This window comes from Cygnus olor, chromosome 2, assembly GCF_009769625.2.
Source record: "Cygnus olor isolate bCygOlo1 chromosome 2, bCygOlo1.pri.v2, whole genome shotgun sequence".
NCBI lineage: Eukaryota > Metazoa > Chordata > Aves > Anseriformes > Anatidae > Cygnus > Cygnus olor.
The window spans coordinates 69,013,964-69,031,709 of record NC_049170.1 but is presented as its reverse complement, the minus strand read 5'-3'; the positions used below and the strand labels follow the sequence as shown (position 1 = coordinate 69,031,709).

Genomic DNA, 17,746 nt, shown 5'->3' with positions numbered 1-17,746 from the left:
AGCTGCACCATGTCCCTTTGGAGGTTGTTACAGTGATGGATTGCTCTTACTGTGTACATTTCCTTTCTTATATAAAGATGAAATCTCTCCTGGGTGCAACTTATACCACTTGCTCCTTGTCTTCTCCATGTGGCTCCTTGTGGAGAGAGAGCCTGTGTCCTCTTTGTAGACACCCTTTAAGTACTGCAGTACTGTGATGAGGTCCCCCTTGAGACTTCTCTTTTTCAGGGTGAAAAGGCCTAACTCCTTCACTCTTTCCTCATAGGGTAGGTAGATAACTATTTAAAAGGTGAAGTGCTTCAAAGCCAGATATTTTAAGAAACAAAGTGCCTTCTGAGGATGTTTTTCTGGCTCCCACAGCTTGCAGATATGGACCAACACACAGTTTAAGCCTTTTTTTAGTCCCAGAATGTCAGATCTGGTAAGTCATGGAATTGCTCCTCTCACAGCATTTTTACACTCTCATCATTTTTTGTTGTTGTTGTTGTTGTGGCAGATATTTAGCTTGCTCTTGGTGTCCTCTGTTGTCTGCAGTTTACTTGGAGCTAAGGATACAGGCAGAGGATGCTGCATTCTGTGTTTCAGCTGATCTGCCCCAGATAAGATATTGCACCCAACTGTTGCATCCATTGGCTCATACCAAGCACTCTTACAGATATAATTTCCCATTAATTAAGGAAGAGGACACACGGTGGTCCAAAGTAAAAGCCTGTGCCAAGACACTCCTGATTTTTAACGTCTGCTAGCTATTTCCAATACAGACCACATATCTAATCCTAAATTAGATGTGATGCATTATAATGTAGGCCATATTTCTGAGGTGTTTGGGCAGTATGCTTTGGTCGAAGCTGAAAGAGCACATGCAGTACAATCCAAGAACCCTACATGAGCACAATGACTAGACAACATACAACATAAGTACAAATAATTACTGAAAACAAAAACTGGGATAAGCAGTAACCTTTTCCATATGTAAATCAATTGCATAACACTTAATACAGTAGATGCAATAGATTCTACTATTATGCAATGGCTTTATAATGCCAGCACACCAGACTTAATGAATCCCTTCAAGTCTTTACACAGTGCTGGAAATGGAGCTTTCCATGCTGGTAAAGACCATCAATGGGCAGCAAAGTGCCCCAGTGTCATTCTGGGAATTCAGCTGGCTGCAGCTGAATTGTGATTGGTATAGGATGACACTGTTTGCTGGACCCACAGTGAGGAGAAAGGCTCACAACCGTTTGGAAGAGGAGCACTGCTGAAGGTCCAGCACCAGACTGAGCTGCCCCATGATGTAAACAGCACCCAATCTGAGGGCTGCTTGCAATACACCATAAAGACCTCTCCCCAGAGGTGTGATACAGCCAGGACAGAATTGCTCTGAAAACACACATCTTCAGGATCTGTTACAAAAAGATTGTTAGCAAATAGCACCCTAAGACCAAAATCCCAAACAAATTCTGATAAACAAACCAGAAGCAGTCATAAGTATGTGTTCCTGCTGTGTGAAAAAAAAAACATCAGAATTGCAGTCTTCAAATACATACAAGCATCCATCTAAACTTAGCTTTTGCATTTACCACAAGGTTCACGTAGCACCTTATCATCCCAACTGCAAATAATTGCATCCAGGGAAAATTTAAGTGGCTCTCATTTTAAAAGTCCTCTGGCACTGCCATGCGTTATTACTTCCTATCTTTTTCAGAGTGTATCAGGCTCTTATGTTATGTCCTATAAAGTGTCCTACAGCTAAATGTTCTTCATCTGTGCCAGCAGTTAGCTCAAGAACAAAATAAGGGAGAAAAAAAGTTTGTGCTGTACTTTTCCTAATGATACCTTATTTTGTAATTACTAAAAGCATCAGAGTCCTTAGACAGCTGCTGACATATAGAAAGTAAGATCCTTGAAACTGTTTGTTTCATCATATTTTAAGAATTAATACCTTAGGACATGTTAATCAGTTTCTGATATATGTAGTTTTCAAAATGCACTTCAGGGAAGAAAATGTTGGAAATGACTAATAACAACAAAGATATGAACTTTACTTTTTATAAATCTAAATCTGAATCTGAACATTACTAAAGTACTTGGCCATCTTAAGTATTTAGGAAGTCTTAAATAATAAAAAAAAAAAAAAAAAACACCTCATTCGGTGAAATAGAACATCCTCTTTTTCCAAGCAACAGACTTAAATTTATTAATTTTTGTAGCTATATTTTAAAATGAGTGTCAGCGCCTGCTAGATGACTGCATGATAAGTGTCCTGAAACTTCAGGAAAAGGCACTAAATTTTTCACAGCATTTGTGTTTCATTTTCAGTGTAATAAAAATATGGTGCCCTTTTAATAATGAATAATAGATTTCCTGGTATGATTTACATGTGTGGATTAAATGTCATGTTTGAAAAGTTGCTGTTTTATTCATACTGAATTTCCCTCAAGTAAAACAAAATGGTACCCAGCTACTCTTACAATATTGCTAGTACCTTGCCACACTGATACATAAATATTAACCGGCTGATATACTCCTTAAAATCTACAGATATGTGAATTGTTCTGTCACCAACTCAGGTTCAATATGCATATGAACTGATTTAGTGCCATCTCCAGTTCCAGGTGCATTGGGGAAAATGTGTCGCTCCTGTGATGACATACTCCTGGAGCCCACATTCTTTTTGTCAAAGTACCGATTTTGAGAGGCTGACACAGAAGAAGAGCTGCTGCCAAATGGGTGCAGTGGGACTGTGGTCAAAAGGCAGCTTGAGGAGCCCAACACCAATAAAACTGGCCCTGAAGCTTCACACAGATGCTTCTACACGCCCCTGCCTGAGCAGGAGTGTTGGACCAGATGACCTCCAGAGGTCCCTTTCCATCTTAACCGGTTTGTGATTCTGTGATTCGCTTAATTAGAGCTGAACTGACATCCCAGGTGAATGAGTGGCTTAATGAATGTTTTCTAAATGTCGCTTGCAGGCAACCTCATCGGCTTACAGTGTTATTCATAAATGTTGAAAATTTCCTGCCTGAACTTCCCCTTCTGAACAAAACCTCACTTCGGAACAGGTAATATTTTTCTGGGAAAGGTTTCCAGATCTGTTTATAATTTAATTTAAAAATTTTCACATACTTGAAATAGGAACATTTCCTTCAAAATCACTTCTTGTAGTAGGAGAAACTTTCAGTGTATAGTTGAAATTATTTTCGTAATTATAAATTATAGGTGAAAACAGTTGTGTGTGTGCTTTGTTTTGTTTTTTAAAGAAAGTGTGCCATTTTAGCCACACTCAAGTTTTATTCCATTGAAGCCAATGAATATTTTGACTCTGAAAAGTGTGGGATATCTTACTGTTATAATTGTTTTGTACAGCTGTTTTAATGTTCACTGAACTAAGCTAAGTAAAGTGGACTAATTTTATTTTTCTGAGCAAAACCAGACTTTCATGCACCACAACTTTTTGTTTCTCCTCTTAAATTAATAATTAAGCTGAAAAATGTAATCTAGACTTGCTAACACTGCACCAGTGATGTGAGATGGATCCTTTGGAGTAATAAGGCATTGTTGTAAATACACTGTGAGCAAAAAATCTTCATCGAATACCTAGGACTTAACTATAGCAGGATTTTGGCCACTATGAGACACTGATAAGGAAATTATACTAGTAAAATCCTTGGACTGGTGTAAAGATGATGCAGTTAGAACTTTGCAGGCACTTTCAAGTAAAATCTAATTGCAATAACTGCCTTACCAGATGCAAATGCCTTCTTTGCCTCAGTCTTTAGTGGCAAGACCAGTTGTTCTCTGGATACCCAGTACCCTGAGCTGGTGGAAGGGGATGGGGAGCAGGATGTGGCCCTCACTATCCACGAGGAAATGGTTGGCGACCTGCTACAGCACTTGGATGTACGCAAGTCGATGGGGCCGGATGGGATCCACCCGAGGGTACTGGGAGAACTGGCGGAGGAGCTGGCCAAGCAGCTTTCCATCATTTATCGGCAGTCCTGGCTATCAGGGGAGGTCCCAGTCGACTGGCGGCTAGCAAATGTGACGCCCATCTACAAGAAGGGCTGGAGGGTAGACCCGGGGAACTATAGGCCTGTTAGTTTGACCTCAGTGCCAGGAAAGCTCATGGAGCAGATTATCTTGAGTGTCATCACGCGGCACTTACAGGGCAACCAGGCGATCAGGCCCAGTCAGCATGGGTTTATGAAAGGCAGGTCCTGCTTGATGAACCTGATCTCCTTCTATGACCAAGTGACACGCTTAGTGGATGAGGAAAAGGCTGTGGGTGTGGTCTACCTTGACTTCAGTAAGGCTTTTGACACCGTTTCCCACAACATTCTCCCCAAGAAACTGGCTGCTCATGGCTTGGACTGGCGTACGCTTCGTTGGATTAAAAACTGGCTGGATAGCCGGGCCCAAAGAGTTGTGGTGAATGGAGTCAAATCCAGTTGGAGGCCGGTCACTAGTGGAGTCCCCCAGGGCTCAGTACTGGGGCCAGTCCTCTTTAATATCTTTATCGATGATCTGGATGAGGGGATCGAGTGCACCCTCAGTAAGTTTGCAGATGACACCAAGTTAGGTGCGTGTGTCGATCTGCTCGAGGGTAGGAAGGCTCTGCAGGAGGATCTGGATAGGCTGGACCGATGGGCTGAGGCCAACTGTATGAAGTTCAACAAGGCCAAGTGCCGGGTCGTGCACCTGGGTCACAACAACCGCAAGCAGCGCTACAGGCTGGGAGACGAGTGGTTGGAAAGCTGCCTGGCAGAGAAGGACCTGGGAGTATTGGTTGATAGTCGGCTGAATATGAGCCATCAGTGTGCTCAGGTGGCCAAGAAGGCCAACAGCATCCTGGCTTGTATAAGAAGCAGTGTGGCCAGCAGGGCTAGGGAAGTGATTGTCCCCCTGTGCTCAGCTCTGGTGAGGCCGCACCTCGAGTACTGTGTTCAGTTTTGGGCCCCTCGCTACAAGAAGGACATGGAGGTGCTGGAGAGAGTCCAGAGAAGGGCAACGAAGCTGGTGAGGGGTCTGGAGAATAAGTCTTACGAGGAGCGGCTGAGGGAGCTGGGATTGTTCAGCCTGGAGAAGAGGAGGCTCAGGGGCGACCTTATCGCTCTCTATAGGTACCTTAAAGGAGGCTGTGGGGAGATAGGGGCTGGTCTATTCTCCCACGTGCCTGGTGACAGGACGAGGGGGAATGGGCTAAAGTTGCACCAGGGGAGGTTTAGTTTGGATATTAGGAAGAACTTCTTTACTGAAAGGGTTGTTAGGCATTGGAATGGACTGCCCAGGGAAGTGGTTGAGTCACCATCCCTGGAGGTCTTTAAGAGACGTTTAGCTGTTGAGCTTAGTGATATGGTTTAGTGAAGGACTTGTTAGTGTTAGGGCAGAGGTTGGACTAGGTGATCTTGGAGGTCTCTTCCAACCTAGATGATTCTGTGTAATTCTGTGTGAAAGTAAGCATTTCTGCTTTCCTATCCTCTCCTTATTCAACTTTGAATGCAAACTTGGCAAAAATCTGGCAGTGCAAGGGCATATTGAAAGTTTAAGAACAAAACTTCTTTACCTCTAGTTTTAACCTACTGCTTTTTTTTTTATCTCAGATTGAGTTTGTGTTAGAAGGTGAGTGAAGCTTCAGATTAGCTCCTGCTTCATGTAAACCAGACAGCATTAACTCACAGAAAGTCTACAGTCCCTTTGCATAAATTAAATGTATGAAAATGTCTTTGAAACGCAGGGTCTAAAACAAGTCTCCTTCAGATCATGCTGTTAGGCGCTGTTCCTGAAATGGTAGAGTCATTTGAAACAGCAGTTACATTTTATCCCTATCCAAAGCATGCGTACATGTTTTGTCCAGCATAATTTATGTTAGGAAACAACTCGTGTGACCATCTGGCCTTACTGAAAACCAAATAAAATTCAACTGTAACTATTAGGAGCCACTGTCTAGTATGTAGTCAGAGGTTATTGGGGTAGGTAGGTTGACAAACTAGAAAAGAGGACAGTGAAGGAGGGGAAGGAAGGGGAGCTGGCAAGCTGGAGCAAAGAACACTGATTAATGAACAAAAAACATTTCTGAAAGGTCAGGTGCGCAAGTCAGACTAGCCCTGAGGCAGATCTAACTTACATGACCAGCACTTTCTGTATGCAGCAGGTAACCCATGCTGACACCAACTTTGCTGACATGACAAGGTTATTATTTTTGGAAGGATGTAGTGTTCTGGAACAATTTCTCTAATGTATTAGTTAAAACTAGGCTTTCCTTCAATATCAAGCATGCATGTCTTCCTTTTCACCATGTTTACACTGAACTCCTATCATTATACTGGCCAATGAAAACAAAAGCTTATTCTTCATCTGTGAGCACTTGCATTTCCCCCCTGTAATATATCCTAGGGCAGCAGTGCTGTATTTATGATCGTGTTCAACCCCAGACACTCACCTGCATCTCACCAATAAGACCTCACTACTTACACTAAGTTTTGTAGTAGATGCTAATCATCTGAAGCATGAAATTTGCCCCATCTCAGCACAGATCTTAGAGGTTTCTTTTGAAACACACTTTAAGATTTTGTGGCGATTCCAAGGTGGAAGAACAGAAAAGTAGAAGTGTTCAGGATACAACACCTATGTCTTTAGAATAAGCTGATGAAGGAGGTTTTCTAAAATTATGACATTAAGATTTTCCTATCCATTATACAGTAATGAAGACAGGGAATCGACAGGGGGTCATTTAGTCCAACTGCTCCTCCTGGTCCTGAATTTTAATTGGACTTCCCTGAGACCTGCACACTGGTTAACTAGACTAAAAATGAAGTTTGGTGAAGATGTCCTCTGTGAGATTCAAAGGGTACTTTATATCAAACTCGGCAACAATGGTAGAACTACCAAACATTTCTCTCAGACCTTTGAATGAAGCAAAATTAGCCATCTCTAAGCAGTTTTTGAGGCTTCTGCACAACTCAGCAGAGATTCATAGAAAGACAAGTATGCAGACTTTGCACATACTCTTCAAACATCCATATAAGATGTTCGTTGGCGTTGTGGAGCAGCTGGACAAAAGACTGGGCAATCTGAACTACCTCTTGCTTAGCAGTGAGAACTAAGCCATGCAGTTTTGAATAGGGGACATTCCCCAGTGGGAGCAAAGCAGCAGGCGAGACCCAGGAGAAACACAATGCTGAAAGCAAGAGGTGGGGCTTGCTGGAGTCATTCAGTAATACTGCCCTTAGTCTTCTTTCAATGAAATCTGAGAAGACAATACTTTGTCCTCCCAGTTACGGAGGAATCTCAACTTGGCATCAGTGATTTCTCTGACAGTTATATGTATTTGTTTTAACATCATGTGAGAGTCACATTCACAATTTCCCTCTTCATATGTGTGATTCTTTTCATGCCAACAGTTGTATTTACAAACAGATTGTTCATTATCTATTACAAATGATAAACAATTAAACAGCAGAAAATGTGACTTCGAGGCAATTCACATATCACAAACCCAATAGATAAAATGACCTATCCACAAGTAACTCAAAGCATCAATGCTGGACATGTAAATTCCTTTATCTGAAATGAATAGGGACTGTCTATTTCTATTCTGTATCTACATAATGCTTAGCACAGTGGAAAGGGTGGAGGAAAGAAATCTGCCATTCAGGTTGTACTGTAAAATAAATAGTAATTGAAAACAGAAAAGCTGTCCTTCCTATTCTATCAATGTCTCATAACAGAAAAAGACACTGAGAGAAAACAGGGTTGATTCCCAAACTGTAAAGAAGCTTTTGCGTACCAGAGAGTTTAGCTGAGATCAATGCTTCAACCAGCACTAGGCATTAGCTACAACAGCGAGCAACTGATAGAAAACAATCCTGCCATGCACAGCATGCTTAGGCAGGAAAATATGTATGCCTCAGTCACAAAAGACAGAATAGAGCCTCAAGTGTTTGGGCTCCTTCCAGAATAATCCAAATGCTGCTTTTTTGGCAAATGGGGGTCAATGGAGCTAAAAACTCACAGACGGATTTGGGCATTCATGTGTTTATATACACCCACTCATTCATTTATTATTCTAAAGCTACTTTACTGAAATCAAATTACATAGCTGACAAGCTGCATAGATAAGAGAGAATAAAAGTAAAATTTTAAATTAGCTGAGAACACTACATGATGTAGTGTATATTTGGCACTTTTAGAGTGAGTGATGAGGGTTAACCTAGGGGGGAAAAAACGCACCTTCCTAAATTGCACCTTAAATTATTAAATAAATTATGAATATGATGGAATGCATTAAATATATAAGCCTGAAGGAGAATAAGTGGATATGTTTTAACTTTCAAAGCAAAGACAGCATATTTAAGACGTGTTGCTTACCGTGTGGATACTTTGTCCGAAGTAGATTTCAGTGTTGTAGAAGTTTCCATCATGACTAACAGGCAGAGTGGTCCTGACCCAAGGCTGCTCCTTCAGTTTGGGCCACTGCAGTAAGCGACCACCTAAGCGGTTGAGAACGGAAACTTTCAGGGTATAATGGCCTTTGGGGACCTTATCTTTGACTCCCCTCAGGCATTTGATGTGAATTTCTATTGGCTGTGATGTCTTGGAGCAGTCAACCTAGGGAGAAAGCTCTGAGTTACTGGCCTGGGTTGAGCTGACTTTAACCATACAATTAGCCAGAACAAATTTCTTCAGGAAAATAGCTACCAAGAAGCATGTTTCTTGTTCAGGCAACAATTACCTATTGCTAACTGAGGATCTGCCATTAGGGAGGTCAAAAGTCATAGAGATGACAGATAAAAAAATAATAGAAATACTGCTAATAAAATCCTTCAGTTCAATCCTTGAAATCCTTGAAGGTGGAGCTGTTGAAGTATGACACCAGAAACCATTAGTCTGCAATAGTAAGGCAGAATTCACTGGAAAGCAACACCTTCAAAAATATAGCATGCTTTGTAAGACAGGCACAAGACATGACATGATGAGCAGGCTGCAGGCACAGAGACGCAGGGCATGCCATGTTTTCGTACTAATTATTAGCCTTACCAAGGCTATTAGTGCTGTGTAATATGCAGAGTATCCTCTCACCTTCTGATTATCATATAATCAGATTCTCTTAAAAATAGTAATCAAAGTGCAAGACGTGTTGAGTTTAATAACAACTCCCTACAGGCACCTTTATTCCAAGTCCAGACAAAGGGAAACATCTGCTCCTTGCTGTTGACAAGATGTTGTCTGAGTTACAGAATGTTTAGTATGGTATAAATGCTGCGTTGCATATCTGAAATGTCTTTTTGGTGCTTTTCTAGTATGCTCAGCTTGTAGCGTGGAGGTTGGCAGAGGAGAACAGGCATAGTGGTATGACCCTTGCAAGTCTCACCTGTGTAATGGTATAGGGTCCATCCCACTATATCAGCATACATATCAGTCTTTCTGGTATGTATTCCCAAATACTTTCTGCAGGATCAGGCATATAACAGGGAGTCCCAGTTTGGCTCCAGTGTTAACTTCAATGAATAAAATGACTTCTCCAATAACTAATTATTTAGTGCTTCAAATCAGCAGTGATTTTTTCCCCCAACGAGGGATCAATTTCTTCCATTATTTTCAGAAAATGCTAGCACAAGAATATTCTTCTTCTAGCACAATGTAACACAAGAATCCATGTCACACTTCAAAATCAAATGGCTACATTGACTAGTAGGTTTACTAGTCTTGCAATTTGAGCCTACAGTAGCTAATAATCTCTTCTTTAATCCTGCCTTGGATTTATTTTGGAATAGATAGCATATTTCCATACAGATAGAAAGCTTCCGGAATTAATTTAAGCAGTTAAATAAACAGTTGAATTTGTTAAAGTTCTTTTGTTTTTCAACACAAACCATACTTAACAACTAATCTGAATGACAATTATTTTCAGCTTAATTAGAAAATATTAATTAAGAATGAAGATTTAACCTTAATATTTTTGGTTTCTAAATCATATATAAAAAAAAATTAACACTATGTGAATAAATAAGACAATCTTTTTAAACCTCAAGGCAGGATTACTGATGCAGGCAGACTTCGTTATTAAACACATTCTAAATTAAACGCCTCTATGAATTTTATACTGAAATATATTGTGATAGTTTTGCATGCCAAATGTGACATTTTGTATTTTAGATTCATCTTCTGTAGTAATTTTGGAAATGTCATACAAACAAAGATTTTGTCATTTACCAATGGAATTACTATGCATGGCCAGTTAGCCATCTCTTTTCTGGCTCTTCTGGTTGTTTCAAGTCAGCAAGCCATAAAAAATCTTTATCTCTCCGAAACACAGCAATTTGGAAGATAATCGAATAGTGACTGGGGGGCAGAAACGCCAGTCTGAGGAATTATACCACAATCTCTCTTGCATTTACAACCTTCCTGAAAGCAAGTGTCAGCTGAGTAGGAAAAGGAGATAGAAGATTCATCATATTTCAAGCCTGTCTCATTTGCATGGTGGCATAGCTTTCTCATCTCCTGCTGAAAGACTTTGCTTAGCCAGCACTGACAAACTGTTTTGAAGAACTCTTGCCGTGCCCAAATGATTCATCGTTAATAGCTTTAGACATTCTCTTTAAGTGTATGGTTACTACTGCTGGAAAGAATATTTTCAAACCTGCTAAATTCCATCCTCTTAAACCATGAAAGGAAATAAAATATAGGATAATGCAATACAATTGATCTCGTCATTTAGCAGTTTGCATCAGTAAAAAGAGCAGTCATGGAGAACCTTACCTTCCCACAAAGTCTTGCTGCTCCATTTAATCCAGTTTTCATGCCTGCAAGGTTACCAAAGCTGGCTACAATTTCTTCTTCACATCCATTCACCTTTGCTGTCAACGGCTGACTTCCCGCTCTGCAGTGGCTACAAAGGTAAGAGGGAAGAAGAACTGCAAAGAAATTAACTACAATGCAGACATGAGAAACACTTGCCATTGGAACTACATCACAGTATGATGTTTTCCTGGAATATATCATCAAACCCTGCAGAGCACCTAGGGGAAACAACAGTGTGCAATGCAGAGAAAAGGATAAACTTCAAAAAGTAACATAGAAAAAATACAGTCACAGCTCCAGTAATACAACCTTTATTTGTCAGTCTGTGCCACATGTTGACATAAAGGAACTTTTGGGCTCAGATTCAAGATTAACAAAATTAAAGTAGGAAGTCATTGCCTCTGTTGACACTTTTAGGACCAATTGGCAGCTTTGAAACATGTTTTTGGGAATCATCAGTTCCTTAGGGATTGAGTTGCTTTTATCAGTCTTAAGATTTTTTTCAAAACAATCTTATAGCTTTAGATATAAATCTTGTATTTTTTATAAATCTAATTTAAAGTAGTATTATAGAGATAAATTGTATATGTATATATAATTACATACATGCACACACACAGCTTTTCAGCTGTATGTCAATCATTAAACTTTCCTTGGCATTCATATGTTAACTTTTTGTTAAAGTAGCTTTTGGGGTAATTATATCACCACAAGGAATTTTTGTTTAAGGGACGTCCCCAGACCAAAACAGAACTCCGGGAAATGGTGTAAGTATAGACTTTTACAGGATACCCCAACACTACCTTACTTAATGCACAGGATGCACAAAATACATTGTAACCTATGGGAAAATCTCAATTTTTAGTGCACAGGAGAAGCAAATGGAGAACTAAGTCTTTTACAATAATCCCTACAAAGCTGCATGCTTTGGCAATCCTATCCAATCTCTCAACAGACACAGAACTACAAACAATTCCTCTGTCCCTACTCCTCTGCACCTATATCTAAACAGGAATGGTCTTAAGAAAAAAAAAAAAAAATTCTGCATATCTTCTGCCGGTTTCAAAACACTTCAGCTCTTTCTTGCACAATCCATTTTAAAAGGCTCGGGAGAGTCTGTTAGCCACACCAGTGCTCGTGGTGCTCCAGACACAATTGCAGGGGGAGCAGGGCAGGCAGCAGAGCATGGAGAAAGGAGGAGTGTTGGCTGGACAACAGCTCTCTGGAGCTGGAGGCTGAGCATGTCATTTGTGGGCCAGAGCCAGCCATAGGAGCTGCCTACGATGTGCTGAGAGTATTCTTGCAAAGCTAGGAAGAAATAATTGCATCAGGTACAACTGCAGTTCAGAATTAACTTGGACACATACAACATAAATGACCAAAGAGACAAGTCCTTTTATGCTGTTAAAGTATCAACTAAGTTTTTAGTCACCACCAAAAGAAAAAGCTAAAATCTGTTGTTGCTCATTAAAAATAAATAAATAAATACAATAAAAAATCCCCAGACTGCCTTTTGGAGCATTCCTTCAATAGTTTCTTACTAGCTCTCGGAAAATTCAATTCCAATGTCTTCATTCTTGTTCCCTCCTTTCCATGCTAGGTGATAATGTGAGAAGTAAAATTAACACTGTTCTTTATCAACAAAACTATTTGCAGAGACTCTACAATCATGCTAAACATCCCAGTCTTGTGCACATGTGCTAGCTAGATAGCATGTAGTTCAAATTCCCCTCTTCTGAAACAGGTAGTCCTGTCTCCAAATTCTTGACGCATTGCTGTAAACCAGTTTCTACTCAGACCTTGCTTATCCCTTTTTTTTTTTTTTAGATTATTTTAGAAACATATATACAGATATGCATCAGCAAAATTGTCACTGGCACATAGGTCAGTTGTTTTGCAGATTCTTCTACCAGTAAAATTGAATCATGTAAATGCACAGACAACAGCTGAATTAGCTGGAAGGTCTGCGTAGACATTAGCGCCAATGACATAACTGGGAATTTTGCCCAGGCCACAACTGACCAAAACTAATGACAAGAATCTGCGGTGTTAAGGACTGAACACAAGAAATGCATGGTCAACCAACCTCAAAAGTTTTATCTTTGAGCTGCATTCAGGTAAACTTGGGTCCAATTTCCCTAAATGGAGGGAGTAGAAGATGCGCCTTGAAAGTCACTAGCCAGCTCCTAGATCTGAAACATCTGAGAAGTTAACTTTACTCCTCAAGAAGAATGGTCTGTTTGGAACTTTGTACTTATTTAGTTTCTCATGATGGAAATTATTTCACTTAATTTGGTTAGAGCTGCATTGACACAGGGGTTCATTAGGACACCCATTTGCTTGCAATTCAATTTAAAATTAAATACACTTTGTTGTTGATTTTATTACATTTAAACTACTGTATATATTGCTTTTATTAGCTGCTAATACACAATTATGAAGGTAAACAGTTTTCATTACAGAACATCAAACATTTAAATAACCACAGTTGATCTCTTTTCGGGTTGCAACATTTTCCTCTTTTCTCCCCTTTTGTTGGGTATTAGATTCAAGAGAATAATTTAGTCAGTAAAATTAGGCATCATTTGTGCTCACCAGCATGCTCATCAATTGTCACAGTAGAACAGAGCTTCCTCAGCTGTATCCATGAGAATTATTTATTTCCTCTATTCACTTCTTTACAGGTATTTTGATACGTCTTTATCTGAACGTCATGTATAGCTTGATCATGAAAATATTGCTCCAGTTCACAGAATCACAGAATCACAGAATCGTCTAGGTTGGAAGAGACCTCCAAGATCACCTAGTCCAACCTCTGCCCTAACACTAACAAGTCCTTCACTAAACCATATCACTAAGCTCAACAGCTAAACGTCTCTTAAAGACCTCCAGGGATGGTGACTCAACCACTTCCCTGGGCAGTCCATTCCAATGCCTAACAACCCTTTCAGTAAAGAAGTTCTTCCTAATATCCAAACTAAACCTCCCCTGGTGCAACTTTAGCCCATTCCCCCTCGTCCTGTCACCAGGCACGTGGGAGAATAGACCAGCCCCTATCTCCCCACAGCCTCCTTTAAGGTACCTATAGAGAGCGATAAGGTCGCCCCTGAGCCTCCTCTTCTCCAGGCTGAACAATCCCAGCTCCCTCAGCCGCTCCTCGTAAGACTTATTCTCCAGACCCCTCACCAGCTTCGTTGCCCTTCTCTGGACTCTCTCCAGCACCTCCATGTCCTTCTTGTAGCAAGGGGCCCAAAACTGAACACAGTACTCGAGGTGCGGCCTCACCAGAGCTGAGCACAGGGGGACAATCACTTCCCTAGCCCTGCTGGCCACACTGCTTCTTATACAAGCCAGGATGCTGTTGGCCTTCTTGGCCACCTGAGCACACTGATGGCTCATATTCAGCCGACTATCAACCAATACTCCCAGGTCCTTCTCTGCCAGGCAGCTTTCCAACCACTCGTCTCCCAGCCTGTAGCGCTGCTTGCGGTTGTTGTGACCCAGGTGCACGACCCGGCACTTGGCCTTGTTGAACTTCATACAGTTGGCCTCAGCCCATCGGTCCAGCCTATCCAGATCCTCCTGCAGAGCCTTCCTACCCTCGAGCAGATCGACACACGCACCTAACTTGGTGTCGTCTGCAAACTTACTGAGGGTGTACTCGATCCCCTCATCCAGATCATCGATAAAGATATTAAAGAGGACTGGCCCCAGTACTGAGCCCTGGGGGACTCCACTAGTGACCGGCCTCCAACTGGATTTGACTCCATTCACCACAACTCTTTGGGCCCGGCTATCCAGCCAGTTTTTAATCCAACGAAGCGTACGCCAGTCCAAGCCATGAGCAGCCAGTTTCTTGGGGAGAATGTTGTGGGAAACGGTGTCAAAAGCCTTACTGAAGTCAAGGTAGACCACATCCACAGCCTTTTCCTCATCCACTAAGCGTGTCACTTGGTCATAGAAGGAGATCAGGTTCGTCAAGCAGGACCTGCCTTTCATAAACCCATGCTGACTGGGCCTGATCGCCTGGTTGCCCTGTAAGTGCCGCGTGATGACACTCAAGATAATCTGCTCCATGAGCTTCCCTGGCACTGAGGTCAAACTAACAGGCCTATAGTTCCCCGGGTCTACCCTCCAGCCCTTCTTGTAGATGGGCGTCACATTTGCTAGCCGCCAGTCGACTGGGACCTCCCCTGATAGCCAGGACTGCCGATAAATGATGGAAAGCTGCTTGGCCAGCTCCTCCGCCAGTTCTCCCAGTACCCTCGGGTGGATCCCATCCGGCCCCATCGACTTGCGTACATCCAAGTGCTGTAGCAGGTCGCCAACCATTTCCTCGTGGATAGTGAGGGCCACATCCTGCTCCCCATCCCCTTCCACCAGCTCAGGGTACTGGGTATCCAGAGAACAACTGGTCTTGCCACTAAAGACTGAGGCAAAGAAGGCATTAAGCACCTCAGCCTTTTCCTCATCTCTCGTCACTAAGTTTACCCCCACATCCAGTAAAGGATGGAGATTCTCCTTAGTCCTCCTTTTTTTGTTGATGTATTTGTAAAAACATTTTTTGTTATATTTAACGGCAGTAGCCAGATTGAGCTCCAGATGAGCTTTGGCCTTTCTAATTTTGTCCCTGCACAGCCTCGCAACGTCCTTATAGTCCTCCTGAATGGCCCGCCCTCTTCTCCAAAGATTATAAACCCTCTTTTTTCTCCTAAGCTCGAGCCGCAACTCTCTGTTCAGCCAGGCCAGTCTTCTTCCGCGCTGGCTCGTCTTTGGGCACGTGGGGACAATTCATATCTCCCTTACTCTCTTAGGGTAACTCTGAGGTAGGGATGAAGGACACTAGGAGAAGCCATTTGGTCACCTTCTGAAGCACAGTGTATATAGCACTTAAAAACTGCAGCCCAGGCTGGGTATCTGAAAATGGAGGTAACCAAAAAACAGAGGCCTCTTTCAGAAGCGCAGGCTTAATTTTTCTGGGTCTGAGGTCCTTTGTCTGGAAGTTCCATTCATTAATATCTGTTAAGCACTGAAAGGCGTTTGGAGGGAAAGCACATTAGTTGGAAGTACAAAGTAGTCTTATCTGACATACCTTTGAAAGAGCTCATTAATCCTGGCTCCCAACTTTTGTTTGTTCTGGTGAGAGACTTCCTTGTGGTACTTTGAGACCTACATGCCAGAAAAGAAAAGAAAAGAAAAGAAAAGAAAAGAAAAGAAAAGAAAAGAAAAGAAAAGAAAAGAAAAGAAAAGAAAAGAAAAGAAAAGAAAAGAAAAGAAAAGAAAAGAAAAGAAAAGAAAAGAAAAGAAAAGAAAAGAAAAGAAAAGAAAAAGAAAAAGAAAAAGAAAAAAGGAAAAGAAGAAAGGGAGAGGAGAGGAGAGGAGAGGAGAGGAGAGGAGAGGAGAGGAGAGGAGAGGAGAGGAGAGGAGAGGAGAGGAGAGGAGAGGAGAGGAGAGGAGAGGAGAGGAGAGGAGAGAAGAGAAGAGAGAAGAGAAGAGAAGAGAAGAGAAGAGAAGAGAAGAGAAGAGAAGAGAAGAGAAGAGAAGAGAAGAGAAGAGAAGAGAAAAAAGAAAAAACAGTTTGTTTCCAAATGTACAGAAAAACATGAAAATACAAGCTGTAAATATGCAATTTTCCAAAGCTTTGCAGTAAATCTTCTGGTTGAAGGTTTTCAGAAGCAGCTAGAAGTTTTAGCTACCATGACTTTGTTCCATTACTTTCTCCATTTTTTTCCCATATATATTTCCATGTGTTTACTACATTATTTCCAAGAGAAACTATGTCCTAATCTTTCTTGAAAAACTTCATCTGTACTATGTTCATTTTCACATGATAGTGCCACACAATCTTTATTTTTTATAACACCTAACACAGTCGTATGTATGTATACATACTCTATGTACACACAAGCTTGTTTGCGCATGCACATCAAGATGTAACATACAAAACAGTTAGTCACAGACTACTGGAGAGCCCAAAACTTGCCCTGTTTTAAATTTGCTGCAGAACTTGAGGCCCTGTATAACCACAGGTGTTTTTAAAATGTTTGGGAAGAGGGACAGGTATTTATGGATGTTGCAACATGTAGGAGGGCCATCCTCTCCCTCATCGGTTCTGCAGCTCTCCAGCATGAGGCTAGAGGGTCTGAAATCATTTTGCTCTTACACAACAAGCTAGAAATGTCATTCCACAAAGAAACCAGCATCCACAGCTTTTTGGACTATGCTGTGAGTGCAAAATGTGAAAACAATAATGCTGCTGAAGGTGTTAAACTTTGGAAGATGATGTTCTTCTCCCTGATCTGCAGAGTTCAGAGGTCTCACTGAGTATTCAAGGACATTTCTCATGCTCAGACCTTCTACAGATGTCCCTGGTACAAGCATAAAATGTGCATAAAACACTACCTGCATAAAAGAAGGCTTCCTACTGTAACTCCTATACTATAGTCTAAACAGTGTAAAATTATCTACTGTTGTCAAGCCTTAAAGACAAAAATATTTTGAAAGAAAGAATGCAAAAGTTTTGGACAAGAATCTGTCTGTTTTCAATGAAGGGTAGGAATCTCTCTTGAAAAATAAGGCATTGGGAAAATTATTTGCAAAGAATCCTGTATATTTCCAAAATGAATATTATCAGAGTATGAAAGCAGACTACAAAAAAACATATTACAAATATCTCGGTGTGCAGCTTTTAACGTAACTTGTATAAATTATTTAAAAGTAAAGCAGAGACAACTTATTTGCTTTAAAACACAGTATGACTTGCCAATTGTCTCAGCAGAGAACCTCAGATGGATAAAATAAATCCTGCAGGCTCCTGTCAGGCATTGCACATACCTGAGTTGCAAAGGTGACATGACCAAATTGGCTCACATTGAGACCTTCCAGCTCTACACGTGGCAGTTGAATCATGGGCAATGCTCCCTCCACCATTGCTTCTCTCTTA

The 17,746-nt window shown here is 41.2% G+C and overlaps 1 protein-coding gene across 1 annotated transcript in view; it reads right to left on the bottom strand.

Annotated features, from left to right (window-relative positions):
* Positions 1 to 17,746, bottom strand: part of LOC121065747 — a 188,330-nt gene that overhangs the window by 114,872 nt on the left and 55,712 nt on the right. Inside the window, 3 exon segments of the mRNA XM_040548759.1 lie at positions 8,371 to 8,610; positions 10,762 to 10,891; positions 15,896 to 15,972. Of these exon segments, the coding sequence (XP_040404693.1) occupies positions 8,371 to 8,610; positions 10,762 to 10,891; positions 15,896 to 15,972 (447 nt within the window).